At 46.6% G+C, this 20383-nt stretch overlaps 1 protein-coding gene across 10 annotated transcripts in view; it reads left to right on the forward strand.

Moving 5' to 3' along the window:
• Iqank1 (IQ motif and ankyrin repeat containing 1) overlaps positions 1–20383 on the forward strand; it is a 37547-nt gene that overhangs the window by 5909 nt on the left and 11255 nt on the right. For 5 of the 10 annotated variants that reach the window (XM_030248630.1, XM_030248629.1, XM_030248631.1 and 2 more), the window contains 4 exons: positions 18795–18928; positions 19106–19270; positions 19348–19539; positions 19608–19733. The exons of the other annotated variants lie outside the window; for them this stretch is intronic. In XM_030248630.1, coding sequence (XP_030104490.1) covers positions 18908–18928; positions 19106–19270; positions 19348–19539; positions 19608–19733 — 504 coding nt within the window. In that variant the 5' untranslated portion in view covers positions 18795–18907. The remainder of the gene's footprint in view (positions 1–18794; positions 18929–19105; positions 19271–19347; positions 19540–19607; positions 19734–20383) is intronic. 10 annotated transcript variants of the gene reach the window in all.

The raw sequence follows: 20383 nt of genomic DNA on the forward strand, positions 1-20383 counted from the left end.
CCACCATGAAGTCCAGAGTCCTGTCTGTGCCTGCTTCCTGGGCTCCAGTGCTTAAGGACAGGAGGGCCCAGGTCCGGCCAGCCTGCTCCCTTCCTGCCTCGGGTCCCAGCTCTGTGTTTCCAAGACGCAATTAGGTTAAGACCTCAGTGCCGGGGCCCCCAACCCCATCTTCAGCTGCCCTTCTAACTACTCTCTGGGTGCCTTGACCCCAACACATCTAGCCAAGCTCCTCCAGGCTCATCCCTCCATCCACAATGTTCCCAGTGACTGGTGTCTGGACCCACTTCAGCTGGCCCTGGTGTTCCATACTTTCCCTGCCTGGTTTCTGGGTCTACTTAAGCTTCCGACGCCTATTCTCGTTGGCCACTCTGCCTTGCCTTGCCCTCTGCCTCTCCCTCCAAAGCTGTCTGTGCAACTCTCGGAAAATGCTGCACCCGTGTTGCTTGCGAACACCCATGTCTCCTGGCGAACCTCCGCCCTTCCCCTCCTCGGGTGCTGGGATCAGGAGACCCAGCCTTATCCCGAGGACAGGATGCATGTGAGGTCTGTAGGTTGTTCTAGTGTAGTTGTGTATGCCTAATTCATTGACCTGGGTTCTGCATAGCTCAGGGCCAGACAGTCCGGAGTCTCATCAGAGACGGATGTGTGGGGATGCAGTCTCCAATGGAGACTCAGAGCAGAGGAGATGCCAGATGGGAGGAGCCAGGATCCCTCAGAAGGGCTAGTGCTTGTTGCCCACACTGCATGCACACCACCTCTGTTGTCCCTTGTTCTTGCATATACTGGGAAGACCTTCAGTGGCTGGGCAGGGTAGCCTCAGGAATATTACTGCTGGGGTGCCAGGAGTGCATTTGGGGTTTTCCACCCTTTTTTTAAAAGCCTTATTTATTTAACATATATGAGCATCCTCTGTTGCTGACACACCAGAAGAGGACATCAGATCCCGTTACAGATGGTTGTGAGCCACCACATAGTTGCTGGGAATTGAACTCATGACCTCTGGAAGAGCAGACAGTGCTCTTAACCGCTGAGCCATCTCTCCAGCCCCTATTTGGGGTTTTCTAGAAGAGACCTCCACTCAGTTCAGGCTAATGATGGCCCTTTCACAGCATCTGGTGCTGGCTCAGAGCTGGGCAATGGTGGGGAGCAAGGGTGGGCTCCACCTGCAGCCCAGGCTCCCGGGCTTAGGAGTGGTGGGAAGATGCCGACTCTATCTTCTATGCAGAACGGACAGCTGGCTGCTATCCCAACCTGTTGCTATCCCAGGACTACTCCAAGAGACACTGAGAACATACCATTTTCCAGCCTTTTTTTTTTTTTTTTTTTTTTTTTTTTTTTTTTTGCTGCTCAGCCCTGATCACTATGGCTTTCTGATTACCCTCTGGGCCGTCAGCCAGAACTGATGGCCTGGGAAGAAAGGTGTGTTCGGCAGGGGAAGTCTGGTCCAGGTCAATCTTAGAAGGACGAATGCTGGGATCCAGTCCTCTCCACCACGGCCACTCTGTTCACAGCCTCCTGTCTGGGGTTCATGGGATGGTTATCAGGTGTCCCCAGATTCTAGATCCTCTCTAGGGATGTCACTCCACATGCCACTGTCCCCACAAACCTGTTCCCCACCTTTCCTCAGACCTCCCCTCCCATCCTTGTTTCCAGGGTGATTCCTCTCAGTATTTCCCAGGAGGCCGCCTTCCACTAGCACCCACTTAGGACACACTTCCACACTCCCAGAGCAGTGGATGGCCAAGTGCTCCTAAAGGGGGCCGTGTCTCCCTGCCATGCCTCAGGAACTTCAGGCCTAGCGGAGGTTGATGGCAGTTCATCTGGGTCAAGGTGTATACACCATGTCTGACCCGCCTTACCACCATTCACTCCCGCCCGGAGGCACGGATGAACAGCAGAAGACGGTGTGACACCATGTCTAGCTAGGCCTGGGTTGGGTCAGGGTTGGTGAATGGAGATGCAGATATGACAATCTCTCTCCTAACTCAGGGCGTCTGTGTATGCCCCAGACCTGTGGACTCAAGAGCCCCAGTCCAGATGTTCAAGGACTGTGTTGAGCTGTTTCCCCGTGCTGCAGGGACCATTACCATCAGTGGAGAGTCTTACAATACGCAGTATGCATCCATGCCTGCTATCCAGAAGTCCTGTGGGTTGGCAGCTAGACAGCTACTTTGGCAGGTGGCACAGAGCCTGTTCCTTCTAATGACATTGTGACCAAATCCGGTTTTGTTGTTGTTGTTCCTTCTCCCAGTTTTAAGACCCCTGCCCTCCTAGAGGGCCTCTGCTCTCTTTTCTGAGTAGCAGTTACCCCCCTGCCCCTGTGTACTCCTTGCCTCCATCTCCCTGTGTGCAGACTGGGTCTCTGCGGCCACTGGTGCGCCACCTCTGGCATTAGTCACTTTTCCTGTCGCTCTGACAAAATACCTGACGAAAATCAACTCCAGGAAGGGTTTGTTTATTTATTTATTTATTTATTTAGGGTTATTGTTTAAGAAAATTGCAGTCCATCACAGCAGGGAAGACATGATAGCAAGAGCCCAAGGCAGCTGGTCACGTTTGTAGCCACAGTCGAGGAGGAGTAGAGAGGGATGAATGGGTTGGGCCGCATGGTGGCACATGCCGTTCGTCGCAGCGTTTGGGAAGCAAAGGAAGGCAGATCTCTTGAGTTTGAGGCCAGCCAGGGCTAATAGTAGAGAAACCCTGTCTGAATAAAATAAAATAAAACAAAATAAAGCAAAAACAAAGAGAGGCTGGGGTGACAGGAGAATGCCTGGTGTTCTTTCCCTTTCTCCTTTTCATCCAGCCAGTGACCCTGGCCCATTGTATGTTGCCACCAACATTCAGGGTACATCTTGAACAAACATCTCCAGAAACTACCTCACAGACAACACCCTGGGGTGTATCTCCTGGGAGACCCAAAATCCTGTCAAGCTGTCAAGGTTAACCATCACATTTCCTTGCTGATGAGCAGCCTGACGCCATCCACCCCCTTGACCCCTGCTAAGCATAAACTCAGCACACTGACCTGTTCCGAGGACCAGGGCACAGGCATCTTTTGGGTGCCGTTATTAGGCCTTCCCTGGCCTTCATGAACTATACCCCAACAACAGTGAAGCCGTGAATAGCCGTAGCCCCCGGTTGGAGAGGAGAGTGTACTGTTCTCTGTGCCACACGAGGATCCGCTGTTCTCACTCTTCCTCAGCGCGTAGAAAAGGAGAGAGTGTTTGCCACCTTAGCAGCCAGCTATCAACAGCCAGGAGCGTGCATGGGATCTGCCCAGGAACTGCCTCCTGTGGTCAGCTGATTTCCATCAAAGAGGATTTGCCTTTTGCAGAGGCCAGAGAAGTGGATGTGAACAGGGAAGGAGTGTGGTATCCAGGAAAACGCTTTGTACAGGCTTGCTCCTGGAAGGGAGGAAGTGCCTTGGGTTCTCACTTGGCCCCACCTTCCGTGATGACCCTTGCTCACTGGCCAGTGCTGAGTGGAGTGGGCCACTAAGTCTGCCCATTCCTACATACAGGACACCCCCAGCACACACGCCATTGGAGGCCCCTGCAGTGGGGCCTAGCCACACTGCCACCTGCCCTGACTGCTCTACACACAGGACCGGTTTGCAATCCCACTCTAAACAGAATCAGTTTTGAATCTGTTTATTAGTTCTCACAAGACTTTGGTGGCCTGTTTAGCGTTTTCAGGATCTAAAAGCATGTCATCCCTCCTCTCCAACTTGACGCCGTCCTTACTTTTTTTCTCGCCTGGTTGCTGGGGGGGGGGGGTGTTCAGTTATGGGTTATATAGAAGAGAAACTGCTTTCTTCTCCATAGTCTTTTTTATTTTCATTTTTTTAATTAAAAAATACTTTATGGTGTTTTCCCTGCATATAGGTTTGTGCACCATGTGTCTGCAGAGGCCAGAAGACTGCGATAGATGCCCTGGAATTGGGGTTATAGGTGCTTGTTATCACCTTTTTGGTTGCTGGGAATCAAACCTGAGTCCTCTGGAAGAGCAGCCAGTGCGCTCTTGATGGCTGAGCCATCTTTCCAGCCCCATCTTTTTGATGGTTTAAATAGGGTCTCTCCACATAGCCGTGGCTGTCCCGGCTTCTTTCTGGAAGAGCAGAAATAGCTCTTAACTGTGGCCCCGTTACCTTCTAAGAATTTATTTATTTTTTTATTATTTAAAATTATGAGTATGTCAGGGGTGGCTGTGTGTGTGTGAGGTCCCCACAGAGACCAGAGGCATTGGACCCCTGAGACTGTGTTTGTAGGTCGCAGTAAGTCTCCTGCATGAGTGCTGGGAAACAAACTCAGGTCTTCTGGAAAATCAGTAGGTGCTCCTAACTAACCCTGCTGGGAGAGAGACTTCAAGCTCTTCACTACTCATTGGTCTACCCTACCTCACACCCCTATACGCTTACAGTTACATTTATTTATTTATTTATTTATTTATTTATTTATTTATTTATCTATCTATCTATCTATTTATTTATTTATTTATTTATTTATTTATTTATATTTTTGCAGAAGTGGTAGTATGATCCCCCTTTCATTCCCCCTATTAAAAAGATTTTAGTTTTTACTTTTCAGTTATGGGTATGTATCTTCATTTGTGCGTGCATATACCTGTGCATGAAGGTACCTACAGAGGCCAGGAAAGGGTGGCGGGTTGTCTCTGAGGTCCAAGAGAACGTCCCCTGTGCCCTCAGGCAGCATATGCATGTGGGTGTTGGGTAGTCCTGGCTTTCTTGATGCGGGGGTCCCCATGGCTTTCTTGTGCTACGTATTCTTTCTTCACTTCCTTCTGCCTGGTGTTTTGCCCGTGTTAGAGACACACCAGCTTTCAGCTGTTGCTGTAGAGTTGTTTGTTTCTTCCTTGACACAGAGATTGTTTTTTTCTGTACATTGCTGGTTCACCGTTACATGCATGCATGCGTAGAACTGGCCTGGAGTAAAACTTTTGATTACATAATGCTCCTTTTCCCTTCTTTTAAGCCTTTCTGTGTGTTTATTAGCATATGTTACTCATAGATAATTATATAATAATTGTACATTCTGACTTTGTGCATAAGTATATAATGTATCTTGATCATACACCTTCGTTACTCTCTCTTGTCCCCCTCCCACCTCCACTAATCCCGATCGTCTTTCCGACCAGTCCCCTTCTATGTTCATATGGGGGAGGGGGGACACATTTCACTAGGGTTGCTTATAGGAGTGTGGGTGTGACTATTTACATGTTTACAGGAGCATGGCCACCTTATCAGTGGTTACACTAATGAGTAAAATGTCTCTCTTTTCCCCAGCAGCTATGAACTGACCACAGGTCTCAGGGTGGAGCCTTGTGAGTCCCCTTCCCCCACAGCACCACAGGATGTAAATGGACTCAATCTTGAGCAGGTCTTGTGTAGATATCCTCTGCTGTGATTATGGCTCAGCGGTTAAGAGCAATGACTGCTCTTCCAGAGATCTTGTGTTCAATTCCCAACATCCACATGGTGGCTCACAACCATCTGTAATGGGATCCAATGCCCTCCTCTGGTGTGTCTGAAGACAGCTACAGTGTACTCATATACATAAAATAAATAATTCTAAAAAGAGGAAAAGATTATAATGTCCACATCCTGCCTGGAAAACAGCACCATACAGCAGGCTACCCCTTTTTATTGATCATCTTATTTCTTCCATCTCTTCTGCAATGTTCTGTGAGCCTTTCCAAGGACCATGTAGATGTCCCATTTATGGGTGAGCATTCAATAGCCACTTAACCTCAGAATAGTAACCTCTATAGTTACTGCTGCCCATTACAAAACAACTTTTCTAACTAAAGCTGACAGCAGCACTCTGTGCATAAAAATAACTATTCAGTCACATCATACCCATTTAGCAAAACAACAGCAGTATCTTCAAGCACACTGGCGTCCATGACCTCACAGGCCATGGCTTTTGGCCAGGTCTACAGCACCAGAGGAGAGCTCCCTCCTGTGGGGCAAGCCTCAAGTCCAACCAGAAAGCAGTTGGTTGCTACACAATAGACTTGCACCAATGGACACGTCTTGCCTGGACAGTCAGCAGTGCCATAGTAAGGGTCCACAGCTGGGTTAGCCTCTTAGTGACAATCCTCACCCAACAGCCTGCACGGCCCGTTCTAGCACTAAGAGGGTGAGCTAGCAGGGAGGGAGCTCCCAGCTCAGGCCCAGCTTGATTTCTGTGTCTTTACAGAAAATATGTCTTTAGCACTAGTTTGTTTGTTTTTTTTTTTTTCTTTAAAGATATATTTTTATGTATGTGAGTACACTGCAGCTGTCTTCAGACACACCAGAAGAGGGCATTGGATCCCATTACAGATGGTTGTGAGCCACCATGTGGTTGCTGAGAATTAGACTCAGGACCTCTGGAAGAGCAGCCAGTGCTCTTAACCACTGAGCCATCTCTCCAGCCCCCTGAGAGATTTTTAAAAATTTACATTTTTTTAAATGTTTGTAAAAGTTTGTTTCATCTGCTAGTAACATAGGCCCTTGTATTCTTCCTTCCTTCCTTCCTTCCTTCCTTCCTTCCTTCCTTCCTTCCTTCCTCCCCTCCTTCCTTCCTCTCTCTCTTTCTTTCTCTCTTTCTTAGTTTTTCGAGACATGGTTTGTTTATGTAGCCCTGGCTGTCCTGGAACTCACTCTGTAAACCAGACTGACCTTGAACTCAGAGATCTGCCTGCCTTTGCCTTCCTAGTGCTGGGATTAAAGGCGTGCACCATCATGATAAGTTTTTTTTTTTTTGGCATATTTTCTTATATTAAATATTTCTATTTTAGTGTGTATGGTGTGGTGTGTGTGTGTGTGTGTGTGTGTGTGTGTGTGTGTGTGTAGACAAGCACAGGTTTGCCACAGTGCATGTATGGAAGTCAGAGAACAGCTTGGAGGATCTGGCTCTCTCATTTCACTGGATACTTTCGAATCCTGAGGATTGAACTCAGGTCATCAGACTTGGTGGCAAGCTGCTTTACCCACTAAGCCATCTTGCTGTCAGTCCCTTCCCCCTTTTCCTTTGGTTCCTGGTTGTGGTGGTTTGAAAGAAAATGGCCTTCAGTGATGAACAACAATGTGGAAATGTAAGCTGAATAAACCTTTTCCTCCCCGCCCCCCAAAAGAAAATGGCCCCCATAGGCCCACAGGGAATGGCACTATTAGATGTGGTCTTGTTGGGGTAGGTGAGGCATTGTTGGAGAAGGTGTGCCATTAGGGGGTGGGCTTTGAAGTCTCTGAAGCTTAGGAGAGTCTCAACTTAGAGCCACCTGTCAAACAGACTCCAGATATGTACTCCTGTCAATCATAGCCTAAGCTTCTGTCTACTGCCTTAACCTGAAGATGAGGTCCATCTCTGTCTCTCCTCCCACCACCCCAATTACCAAGGTCACAGGTCAGGACCTTTCCAGTATACACCTAGGATAAAAATTTTCTTCTGAGCTCCTTAACTTTACCTTCTACTCCTAGTCTATATCTGTCCTAGCAGATTTCAAATTAATTGCAAACTGCCCCCAAAGACGTGCCAGCTGTGGTCACGGTGTCTCTTCATGGCAGTAAAACCCCAACTAAGACATTGACTACAGTGACATTCTGAATGGATATGTGTGTCATTGACAGGGGTGTGCACAGCCATGACAAGGACCAAGGACTCATGGGAAATAAACAAAGCCTATAACCCCGTATGAGTTAGGGTAGAGGACAGCGAAGGCTTCTTTCTTTGGTCAAAGTATGCCTGTGTACAAAGGCACAATTGGTGTGAGTAAGTAAAGCGAGCAACCACAGCTCCGTGCTCCTGGTGTTGACAGTCCGGAACTAGCTCACCCCTCCTCGCTGTATGTGATGATCACACTGAGGTCCAGGTTACAGCAGCAGTAGGTGGAGCTCCGCCAGAGCAACTTCTCACCTTACCCCAGCTTTTCTGCATGTGTGACCCTACCCTTTCTTCATCCCCTGGTTGGCCATAGCCAGGGTGCCAAGGCAAAGCTGTGCAGGACGTGGCACCTTTTTCTATCATTTTACTAATAGAGACAAAGTTTTGAATACACTAACATCACCGCTGTTGGTACTATGCACTGAAATCCTCCTCGTTGTAGGAAAAGCAGTTAACTAGTGTCTGCAAACAGCTAGAGTACATTCATGCCTTTGAGCCATTGCAAAAGCTTGGGGACCCCAAGAATGATTTGGGGTTAAAAGCATGAACACTCTTTCCTCTCTCCAGGACTGGGTGTATAGCTTGGTCAGCGACGTTTTCAGCACAATGGGAGACACTAAGTCTATACTTAGAAAACTACCAAAGGGCCGGGCATGGTGGTGCACGCCTTTAATCCCAGCACTTGGGAGGCAGAGGCAGGCAGATTTCTGAGTTCGAGGCCAGCCTGGTCTACAGAGTGAGTTCCAGGACAGCCAGGGCTACACAGAGAAACCCTGTCTTGAAAAACCAAAAAAACAAAAAAAAAAAAAAAAAGAAAGAAAGAAAACAACCAAAGGACATTTTAAAAATTGAGTTTGTGACTATGAGATTAGCAGTGCTTTACCAGGGCTAGATAAATGAATAGCTTTATTATAACTCCACTGATTAATGCCCAAACCCCGAACATTTGAAGTCTTAATATAACAATAGCATATAGAAAGGGGAAGGAACCTGAACCATTTCCCATTTTTCACACACCTTAAATCACATTCTATGACCTTTACAGCTTGAATATACATACCTTAAAGGACTTTCTTAGACCACCAGAACTTACAAACCTCAAACCTTTTCTTTTCCCATGCAGTCATTTACCAGGAGACACAAGTGACCGATTTCTGAGAGCAGCCATTGCAAAGCAAGCTCCTTTAAGCAGGGGAACAGTAAAGACTGACCCTAAAACCTGTTTAGGGAGTTTATCTCTTTTCAGAGTGATGTCTGCCAGCAAGGTAAACTGTGAGTCTTATTTTTACATATGAAATGGATTGACTAGGCAACTGCACCCTTGGGTCATGGGGAGCTGGGTTCTTGCTGTTATTAAGCTGCAACATCATCAGAGATTGGAGAAGAATAAATTAGAGCAACAATTTCAATCCAGGGGCTGGAGAGATGGCTCAGGGGTTAAGAGCACTGACTGCTCTTCCAGAGTTAATTTCCCCAGCAACCACATAGTGGCTCACAACCATCTATAATGGAATCTGGTGCCCTCTTCTGGTGTGTCTGAAGACAGCAACAGTGTACTCATATAAATAAAATAAATAAATAAATAAATAAATCTTAAAAAAAAAAAAAGAACTCCAATCCAAATGGGCTCTGTATCAGTTAAAATGACAGAGACGTAACTGCTACCTGGACTTTCCCTGGGTTCCCTCATGGTAATCTCAATGATTTCATTGGAGTTTGTCGGTCTTTGGCAGTCACAGAGAACAGCATTAGCCTTCAGCTGCCAGACCCAGAAGGTCTGAGAGATTTTCCTGTAGAGGAGGAACTTGGGAAAATTGATCTACCTTGGCCAGGTAGAGGAGGCCAGGCAACCCAACCCAACAGTGACTACCGTTTGGGCAGGGTCTTGGCAGTAGGCAGGGCATGGGGCAGATCTTTCCCCAGTGGTTAGTATTAACACGGTCCATGTGGTGTGTATGTGTGTGTGTGTGTGTGTGTGTGTGTGTGTGTGTGTGTGAGAGAGAGAGAGAGAGAGAGAGAGAGAGAGAGATCTGTTCCCATGATCCTCTTTGGAGACTCTAGGGTTGCCACTAGGAGTTGCCATTTCTGTATATCACAGGAAGTTTTTTTTTGTTTTTTTTTTTGTTTTTTTTTTGTTTGTTTTTAAACACTTTAAATGCCATATGTAGCAGATCTCTAGGAGGCAGTGAAAGCATCTATTAGTTTTAACAAACTTTTCTTATTTTTATTCACTTGTTCAGGGTTAACCTTGAAACCATTCAGGAGGCTGAATAATGCTTGTCCCTGTAAATGAATTATATTTGTACTTAGCATGGCTGTGTGCCTAGTTCTGAGCACATTAAGGAATGTGATTATTTGTAAAGTGGCTGACCATTAGCATGTATATCTTAATTATCTCTAGTAGTTTACAAGTTAGTAGCTTTTACAAGGTCACGATTTTATCCTTGTTAAGTTTGCGTTGAAGATTTAATTGAAGAGCCTTTGGCATCAAAATAAAAATGTAAACCATAAATACAGTTCACAGAGCGACTGGAATCTTTATTCTTTCTGATCCTTTCATGGTGTACCTTTAAAGAACATCACAGTTTCTTATGTGACTCAGTTTTTTTCAAGTGCTAAAGCCCAACAAAGTTAGCAAAGACAAAGAGACTAGACATGTGTCTTCAAGTCATTACAGTCAACCTGAGTAGACCTTAGGAATCTATATCAAACGTACCTTATTTATCAAACATATGTTGTTCCCTATTTAAAAATGTCTAGACTCATGGGTTGAACACTGCAAAGGCAGAAGAGAATAGCTGTAAATCTCTTAGTCGGCTTTTGTTAACCTTAGGAATCTATCACCATACAAAACTCCATTGTAATCCAACATATTTTAGTGACCTGTGTCTCTTTGGTTTAAAAAGAAGACACAACGATGAGCAGAAGGCTGAGTAGGACTAAGAAGCTTTAGGGGTGCTGCCTAAGTTGGCTTATATCACATGGTCATCTTAATCAAGATGGGGGTGAAGTTACATAGCATGTACTCTTTTTTTAACCTCAGTAAGAGATATGGCTTCCAACCACATGATTGCTTCCATCATGATGAGGTCATCAGCTGAGATGGAGGCAAGCCACAGGGATGCTATTTTAAAATACCTGTTTTCTTAAATAGGAGTTTAATTCAGGGGTTGGGGATTTAGGTCAGTAGTAGAGCCCTGAAAAAAAAAGAAGAAGAAGAAGAAGAAGAAGAAGAAGAAGAAGAAGAAGAAGAAGAAGAAGAAGAAGAAGAAGAAGAAGAAGAAGGAAGAAGAAGAAGAAGAAGAAGAAGAAGAAGAAGAAGAAGAAGAAGAAGAAGAAGAAGAAGAAAGAAGAAGAAAGAAGAAGAAGAAAGAAGAAGAAGAAAGAAGAAGAAGAAGAAGAAGAAGAAGAAGAAGAAGAAGAAGAAGAAGAAGAAGAAGAAAGAAGAAGAAGAAAGAAGAAGAAGAAAGAAGAAGAAGAAAGAAGAAGAAAGAAGAAGAAGAAGAAGAAGAAGAAGAAGAAGAAGAAGAAGAAAGAAGAAGAAAAGAAGAAGAAGAAAAGAAGAAGAAGAAGAAGAAAAGAAGAAGAAGAAGAAGAAAGAAGAAGAAGAAGAGAAGAAGAAGAAGGAAGAAGAAAGAAGAAGAAGAAGAAGAAGAAGAAGAAGAAGAAGAAGAAGAAGAAGAAGAAGAAGAAGAAGAAGAAAGAAGAAGAAGAAAGAAGAAGAAGAAAGAAGAAGAAGAAAGAAGAAGAAAGAAGAAGAAGAAGAAGAAGAAGAAGAAGAAGAAGAAGAAGAAAGAAGAAGAAAAGAAGAAGAAGAAAAGAAGAAGAAGAAGAAGAAAAGAAGAAGAAGAAGAAGAAAGAAGAAGAAGAAGAGAAGAAGAAGAAGGAAGAAGAAAGAAGAAGAAGAAGAAGAAGAAGAAGAAGAAGAAGAAGAAGAAGAAGAAGAAGAAGAAGAAGAAGAAAGAAGAAGAAAGAAGAAGAAAAGAAGAAAGAAGAAGAAGAAGGAAGAAGAAGAAGAAGAAGAAAAGAAGAAAGAAGAAAAGAAGAAGAAGAAGAAGAAGAAGAAGAAGAAGAAGAAGAAGAAGAAGAAGAAGAAGAAGAAGAAGAAGAAGAAGAAGAAGAAAAGAAGAAGAAGAGGAGGAGGAGGAGGAAGACAAAATGATAACAATAAAAAATTGCCTTGCCTTGAGGTTGTGGGGCATACTTTTAATTCCAGCACTTTAGAGTCAGAGGCAGGAAAATCTCAGCGTTCCAAGCCAGCCTGGTCTACAAAGCAAGTTTCAGGACAGCCAGGGCCACACAGAAAAAACCCTGTCTCCAAAGCAAAACAACATCCTCACCAAAAAAAGCCCCCAAACCTGAGATAGAGAATTTACATAATAGTCTTAAGATATTTGGGATTTTTTTTGTTTTTGTTTTTGTTTTTGTTTTTTTTTTGAGAGCAGAGAACAAAGAAATCACACAGAGAAAAGATGTTTAAGAGTGGAAAGGAGAAAAAGCTGACAGCTAAGAGACTTTAGGGATTAATTGTTAGTACAGTGGCATACATTGTTACAACCTGCAAGAATTTGGAAACAGAGTGTGCCACTTTGTAGCCATCACCTGGGCAATTAGGCCAACAATTGACAAATGAACTCTCAAGCCATCAACCGGCTTCTTACAGCAAAGAAGGCAGAGTGGAGAAGAATTGGCAGCCTATGGGATGGGAGAAAACCCTTGCCAGCTATGCATTAGACAGAGGACTAGTACTTTAGAACATACAAAGAACTCAGGAAACTAAACATCAAGACAATGAATGACCCAGCACAAAAATAGGCTACAGGATAGAACAGAGCATGCTTAAAATAACAGCCAGAGACACACAGACACACACAGACACAGACACACATACACACACACACACACATACACACACACACCAGGTCTTGAAAACAAAAACACCCACCCCCAACCAAACAAAAAACAGCCAACAAATATTTTTAAAAGTGTTTAACATCAGTAGTCATCAAGGAAATGAAAACTGAAACTATTCCATCCCATCTCAAGCCAATGAAAATGGCAAAGTGGCTATCATCAAGAAAACAAATGATAAATGCCAAGGAGCGGGATGTTGGGAAAAAAAAAGGAACCATTATTCATTGCTGGCAAGAGTCTAAAAAAGTGTAGCCACTAAATTAAAATTAAAAATAGAGCCACCTTCTGTCCACTCTTGGGCACAATCCTGCATCCAACCACAGGGACACTTGTAAATCCACACTTATGGCTGCTTGACTCATTCCCAGCACGTAGGGGATGGAATGAGCCTAGATGCTCATCAAGTAATGAATGAATAATGCAAACATGATACCTATACATAGTAGACTCATATTCAGCTATGCAGAAAAGTGGGATCTGGAAGAAAATGAATGTAGCTGGAAAAGAATACATTAAGTAAGCTACCGCAGGTTCAGAAACATGCTTATTCTCTTGTGTTCTACCTTCTAGTTAAAACAATTATTTTATGTGCTCATCTGTGTTTTCCCCTGTATGTATGTCTGTGTACCACGTGGTGTCCGTGGAGGTCAAAAGAGGGCATCAGATTCCCTGGAACTGGAGTTGTGAGCTACCATGTGGATGCAATATGTATCCTCTGGAAAAGCAGTCAGTGCTCTTAATGACCAAACCATCTCTCTAGCGCCTACCTTGTAATTTTCATATATGTACATATATGTGGAAATGAGTGTGTTTTTTTTAAAGATTTATTTATTATATGTAAGTACACTGTAGCTGTCCTCAGATACTCCAGAAGAGGGCATCAGATTTCGTTATGGATGGTTGTGAGCCACCAGGTGGTTACTGGGATTTGAACTTGGGACCTTCGGAAGAGCAGTCGGCGCTCTTAACCACTGAGCCATCTCGCCAGCCCCAAAATGAGTGTGTTTAAAGCTAAGAAACTAGAAAGGAGCCCATGAGAGGGGGATAAAGAGGCTTTAGGTTGTGGGGACGAGATTAATGAAACCAATGTGATATGAAGGCAAGAGGAATACTCAGGGTTCAAGGAGTAAATGGGGAGGGGACAGGAAGAGGGCATGGGAGTGGATAAACCAAAACTGAGGTTGTGTGAAAAAGCCACAGGGAAACTGGCACTTGGTCATCAGCATTGCCCTTTGTTTGTTTGTTTGTTTGTTTGTTTGTTTTACAAAAAGGAGTTTGAGCACTGGAGAAGTGGCTCAAAGGTTAAGAGCACTGGCTGTTCTGAGTTCAAGCCCCAGCAACCACAGGGTAGCTCACAACCATCTATACTGGGATCTGGTACACTCTTCTGGCATGTAGGCTTACCTGCAGGCAGAATACTGCATACAAAATAAATCTAAAAAAGAAAAAGGAGGAGGAGGAGGAGGGAGAGGAGGAGGAGGAAGGAAGGAAGGAAGGAAGGAAGGAAGGAAGGAAGGAAGGAAGGAAGGGAGGGAGGGAGGAAGGAAGGGAGGAAGAAAGGAAAGAAAGGAATTTGAATGGAGGTACCCGAGTGATTAGATAAAGCAGCTTTCAGAAGCTATAGATTGTTAAATAAAAATTCCAGTGCCAAAAGTGAGCTACCACCCAATGATTTGTAGGTCATGGAGACCCCTGAAGCCCCACAATAATGCGTGCAAATGCCACTGTACTTGCCTGCCCACCAGAAATAGATGTTACAAATATAGTGCTAGGGCTGGAGAGATGGCTCAGTGGTTAAGAGCACTGGCTGCTCTTCCAGAGGTCCTGAGTCTAATTCTCAGCAACCACATGGTGACTCACAACCATCTGTAATGGGATCCAATGCCCTCTTCTGGTGTGTCTGAAGACAGCTGCAGTGTACTCACATACATAAAAATATATCTTTAAAGAAAAAAAACAAACGTGCTAAAGACATATTTTCTGTAAAGACACAGAAATCAAGCTGGGCCTGAGCTGGGAGCTCCCTCCCTGCTAGCTCACCCTCTTAGTGCTAGAACGGGCCGTGCAGGCTGTTGGGTGAGGATTGTCACTAAGAGGTTAACCCAGCTGTGGACCCTTACTATGGCACTGCTGACTGTCCAGGCAAGACGTGTCCATTGGTGCAAGTCTATTGTGTAGCAACCAACTGCTTTCTGGTTGGACTTGAGGCCTGCCCCACAGGAGGGAGCTCTCCTCTGGTGCTGTAGACCTGGCCAAAAGCCATGGCCTGTGAGGTCATGGACGCCAGTGTGCTTGAAGATACTGCTGTTGTTTTGCTAAATGGGTATGATGTGACTAAACAGTTATGTTTATGCACGCACTGATGAGCTCTGATGTCAGAATTTGTTAGTGTCTTAGTCACAGCTCTGTTGCTGTGATGAGACACCATGACCAAGACTGAAGCAATTCTTATTTAAAACAAAACAAAAAATAAGGCATTTCTGCCTGAAGAGATGTCTCAGAGGTTAAGAGCACTGACTGTTCTTCCAGAGGTCCTGAGTTCAATTCCCAGCAACCACATGGTGGCTCACACCCATCTGTAATGGGATCTGATGCCCTCTTCTGGTGTGTGTCTGAAGACAGCTACAGTGTACCTATATACATAAAACAAACAAATAAATATTATAAAAAAGCATTTCATTAAGGGCTGGCATAGAGTTTCAGAGGGGTTAGTCCATTATCATGGCAGGAATCGTGGTGGGACACAGATAGACATGATGCTGGAGGTGTGCATCATGACTTGTAGGCTGAGAGAGACACTGGTCTACCATGGGCTTTTAAAACCTCAAAGTCCACCTGCAGTGACACATATCCTCCAAAAAGGCCACGGCTCCTTAATCCTTCTAGTCCTTTTAAACAGTTCTATTTTCCAGGGACTAAGCATTCAAATAGATGAGCCCATTGGGCCCATTCTTAGGCAAACCACCACAGTTAGAAACAATTTTTGCTGTTGTTTTGTAGCAGGTAGCAACAACTGCAGAGACCTGGCCAAAGAACTTGAGACTAAAGTGGCTGCTGGTCACTCAAGCCATGAGCATCCCTGTCAGCCTCTTGCAAGGCTCAGGGAACATCCTAGAAGAACCATGAGATGGGTGGAGTGTTGTGGAATGCAGTGTCTTTCTCATATGCTGTGTGTGTGTGAATTTTAATGATCATGTTATCTGGAAGTTGCATTACTGTCTTGTACATGTTTTTTCACACATCTGTCTTTTTACACACTTCATTCTTTCTCGAACCTATGAGCCTAATTTGTCAGCGCTCCCTTCTGTGGAAAGCATACCTTTTGTGTACACAGGCACACACATGCCACTGCTTTGTATTAATGCTTTTTAATAAAGTTACTGCATCTTGCATATATCTTTTTTTTTCCTCCTTTAGCTTTAACAATTTTCTCTACCTCTATAGTTTTGTGTGCTTGCTAGCTTTCGTGTTTACCATTGCATTTCAAAGTTGTGGCTTGGTGTCTTCTATTAACTTTCAAAACTCTCTTCTGGTCAAATAAAAGAGCTCAGCTAGGCAGTTCCTGGTGCACACTCCTTTAATCCCAGCACTGGGGAGACAGGGGCAGGCAGATCTCTGTGAGTTCAAAGCCAGCCTGGTCTGCAAATGGAGTTCTAGGACGGCCTGTTACAAAGAGAAACAGACAGGCTGTTACACAGAGAAACCATGTCTCAAAAAAATGCTCTCTGCCAACAAGGACAATCTATTTGTTAATCCAACTCTACCTGCATTAAGCCATTTTCTTTTGTCTCTGCCCTTTTTTCAAATAATTTACTTACATTGTGTTCTGGGTTACTGATTCTGGCTTCCTATTATGCCATTATCACTTAACCACTAAGTTCTTGATTTGATTTGTTTTGTTTTTGAGACAGGCCTCACTATGTAGCCCTGGCTGGGCTGGAAATTCACTATGTATACCAGGCTGGCCTTGAACTCACAAATTCACCTGCCTGGGTCTGGTCTCCAAGTGCTAGGTTTAAAGAGCCCCAGCTGAGTTCTGAAGAGTTTTGTTTGCTTATACTCTGAAGTTTATAACTGGGTGCTGTTCTCTGACAAATCTTTTCAATCATACCATAATTCCTCAAACATCTTTATGTTCTTAATCATCATCATCTCATGTCCAAGCATACTTTAATTATTGTGCTCTGGATCTATTTCCAATTTGGGGGATTTTTTGAGACAGGGTTTCTCTGTGTAGCCCTGGCTGTCCTGGAACTCACTCTGTAGACCAGGCTGGCCTCAAACTCAGAGATCTACCTGCCTCTACCTTCTGAGTGCTGGGACTAAAGGCGTGCGCCACCACGTCCAGCTCCCATTTTATTTTTTAAATACATCGTCTTTCTTCAGTTGCCTACTTTGGAGGGCCTTTGCATTGCCCATGAAATATTTGGAGGAATGTTAAATATCATAGTCGATTTTCTTCTTGCTGCAACCAAAACAAAACAAAATATAAAACAGGGCCTGGGCCTAGCTTGCTTAGCAGAACCACTAAAGGCTGGATCAAAAGATCCGTTTCTGGGGATCGGGAAGCGGCTCATTCAGCAAAGAGCTTGCTACACATGCGCGAGGACCTGACTTCAGTCCTGAAAACCACGTAGCTCCAGCCCCAGAGAGACAGAAGCAGCAGAAACTCTAGGGCTCACCAGCTAGTGCACCTGCACACACATGGACACACGCAATTAACTTCAGGGTTTTCTTCTTGCTTGGGGAAATGGTTGAGAGAGGCTCTCACTGTGTTGCCCAGCTTAGCCTCCAACCCCCCCCCCCCCCCCCGGGATCAAGTGACCTTCCTGTCTTTGCTCCTGGAGTACCTGGTTCTACGGTGTGTGCCTCGGGGTTGGCTCCGTTTCAAGATTTTTTTTTTTTTTTTTTTTTTTTTTGATGCTCTAAGCTTGGTCCTTTCCATCCCCCATCTGCCTGTGTCCTGGAGAGACCAGGTAATCAGGTGACTTTGCTGTCTGTGCTTTGCTTTGCTTGCCCCCCCCGCCCCCCCCGTTCCCCCCCCATCCCCCCCCCCGTCCCCCCGCTGGCTTCTGCTCCATGCTCTTCCTGGACTGGACGACCTGGGACCTCCCCGCTCCACAGAGCCACACACTACCCACTCTTCCTGCTCCTGAAGCTCATCATGTCCGTCCAGCTACGTCTTGTTTTCCATTTCCTTCCTTGCCTGTCCTGGCTCATTTTTCACTTAGGCTGCTGCTCCACCCAGCCTGTCTTGGAGTCCCTGTTAGGTAAGACTCGCATCTGTCTGTTGCGCAGAAGGTACTCCTGCCTGACACTTGGCTTGTTCCTTGTCTTCTTTCAGCTCTTCAGCTTTCTGCAAATGCCGCTGATCTCACTGCTGTGGCCCTTCCATAGCAGGCAGGCAGACAGACAGACAGACACACACACACACACATACATACACACATACACACAGAGGAAGGGACACAGAGACTCTATGGGGTGGAACAGCCCCCATGGCTCTACTCACCAGTGGTCAGCTAGTGACAGGAGGGACTGCATGGTGTCTTCCCTGCCCCCCTGCTCCTGGAGGCCACTGTGCCAGACCCACACGTAGACCTCTGTAAAGTGGTCTGAATATGGAGTTGTGCCCACATTCTAGACTCCCGCCTTCTTCTGAGTGTCCTGGGCCGTGGGCTAAGACCACTTGAGAACATCCTCTACTTGGGGCAGTTTACTGCTTAGCTGCACCCACCAGGCTTTGAGGATTTGTTTGGGCCAAGCCCAGTAAGGGCCGATGGCTCTGGTGGGTGAGCCCTGAGGACCAGGGCCTGTCTTTCTGTCCTTCCTACTGGGCTTCCTACAACTTCTCTCTAGCTGTGGATTGCAAGAGATTTTCAGGCCCTGGGGATGTGGACTTCCTGCTCATGTCTGGCCCTCTCTCCTTCCCTGGCTCTACTGAAGGAGCATTGTTGAGACTCAGCTGTTTAGGAATTTGTATCACTAATGTTGATACTGTGTCTACTACATAGTCCTGGCTGGTTTTAAACTACTGGACTCGGTGGGTCCTCCTGCCCCACCCTCCTGATTGCTGGGAGACAGGCACGACATTCACTGCATCTGTCCTCTATGCTTTCTGAGAACCACTTGGGTCCTCTGTGTGGCCCCAGCAGCTGCATGGATGGTGGCTAGGAAGGAGGACTGGGGTCCAAATCCCTACTCTCCTCACTCCAGCGCCAACCGCAGAGGACAAAGCTGCCATCGTCATCCAGTGTGCCTTCCGGCAATATCTGGCGCGAAGGGAGCTGGCTCGTCGTTGTCAGGAGCGTCAGGAGTACCTGGACGAGATGGAGAAGCTGCAGAAAGAGGTGAGCAGGGTCCAGCTACAAGACCTTGAGTGCCAGGACCCCAGTAAGAGGGAAGGTCTAGACAGAGAGTGGAGGAAAGTCGTGACCTTGGGGCTTTAGACGGGGACCTCAAGGCCGCGAGCTGCGGACCCTACAGCAGTGGCGCTGGGGACAATGACCGCGGGTCATGTCTTGCAGGCCTACCTGGCCTTGGTGCGCCAGGAGCAGGAGGCGGCGCGGCGGCAGCGGGAGAAGGAGGAGGCAGAGGAGCGCGCCCGGAGGGAGGAGCTGCAGCGCCGCCGTCGCCTGCTAGAGGCCGCCTTCGAAGGGGACCTGGGGGAGATCCGCCAGGTGCTCAAGGAGGTCTGTGCTTCCTTAGCGGGTGGGCGGGGCGGGGCGCTGGGCGGGGCGGACGCCGAGGTGACGTGCCCTGCGCCCAGGTGGAGCAGCTGATGACCAGAGAAGGCGTGGGCTACGACGAGGACGGCAAGGCTCGGCGACTGCAGAGGCGCGTGGCCACCGTGGAGTGCGAGGACAGCCACGGGAACACGCCTCTCTCCGAGGCGGCGGCGGGCGGGCAGACCATGGCCATCCAGCTGCTGGCAGAGCTGGGTGCCAACCCCAACACCAAGGTGGGCTCAGTGCGCAGGGCGGCGGCGTGGCCTGGTCCCCGCATGTGCTCAGGGAGCCCCTTCCGTAGGGCGCCTTCGGCCGCACGCCACTCTACCGGGCAGCTTTTGGGGGCCACCTAGAAGCCGTGGAGGAGCTTCTGAAGATCGGAGCAGACCCCCGGATGTACGCGGATGACGGGAGCACCCCGGAGCAGGTGCGGCCCTGGCGTGCACATCCCCATTCCAAAGGTTTCTGGGATGGTGGTGGTGGTGGTGCACATCTGTAATCCCAGCACTGAGTAAGTGGATTAACAGAAGTTCCAGGCCAGAAGCCTGAGAGACCCTGTCTCACAAGGAAAACAAAAGACAGGGTACTGGGATCCCTAGATTCTGTGTCTGATTCCATCCTACCAACCAAACTCTCGTTTCTGAACAATAGGCGTTCCTGGCAGACCGCCTTCTGCTCTGGTTTTGTCTTAGCTCCTCCAGTGCTCTGGCCACCTGACGGTAGATTACTGGCTACTGTGATGGATTAGGAAACAGCCATCAGAGACTGGCCAGGCATCACAGGTGCTAACAACTTGGGATGTACCCTCTGGTCTCCGTCTGTTCCTGTTTCTTCCCTTCCAGTCAGTGGAACTGCCTCCCAGCTGGGAGGAGAACTAAGGTCCCCTTGCTGACCACTGGGAACTGTGGGTCGAGGAGGTCAGTAAAGAGGCACACTCAGCAGTTGGGGCAACTCTGAGAAGCCAGGCCAGGAAGTGCCCCCACCCTCTATTTGTTTGTTTACACACACACACACACACACACACACACACACACACACACACACACACTCCATAGTCCCGTTTGGCTGGGAACTAAC

Source organism: Mus musculus, chromosome 15, assembly GCF_000001635.26.
Source record: "Mus musculus strain C57BL/6J chromosome 15, GRCm38.p6 C57BL/6J".
In the NCBI taxonomy this organism is placed as follows: domain Eukaryota; kingdom Metazoa; phylum Chordata; class Mammalia; order Rodentia; family Muridae; genus Mus; species Mus musculus.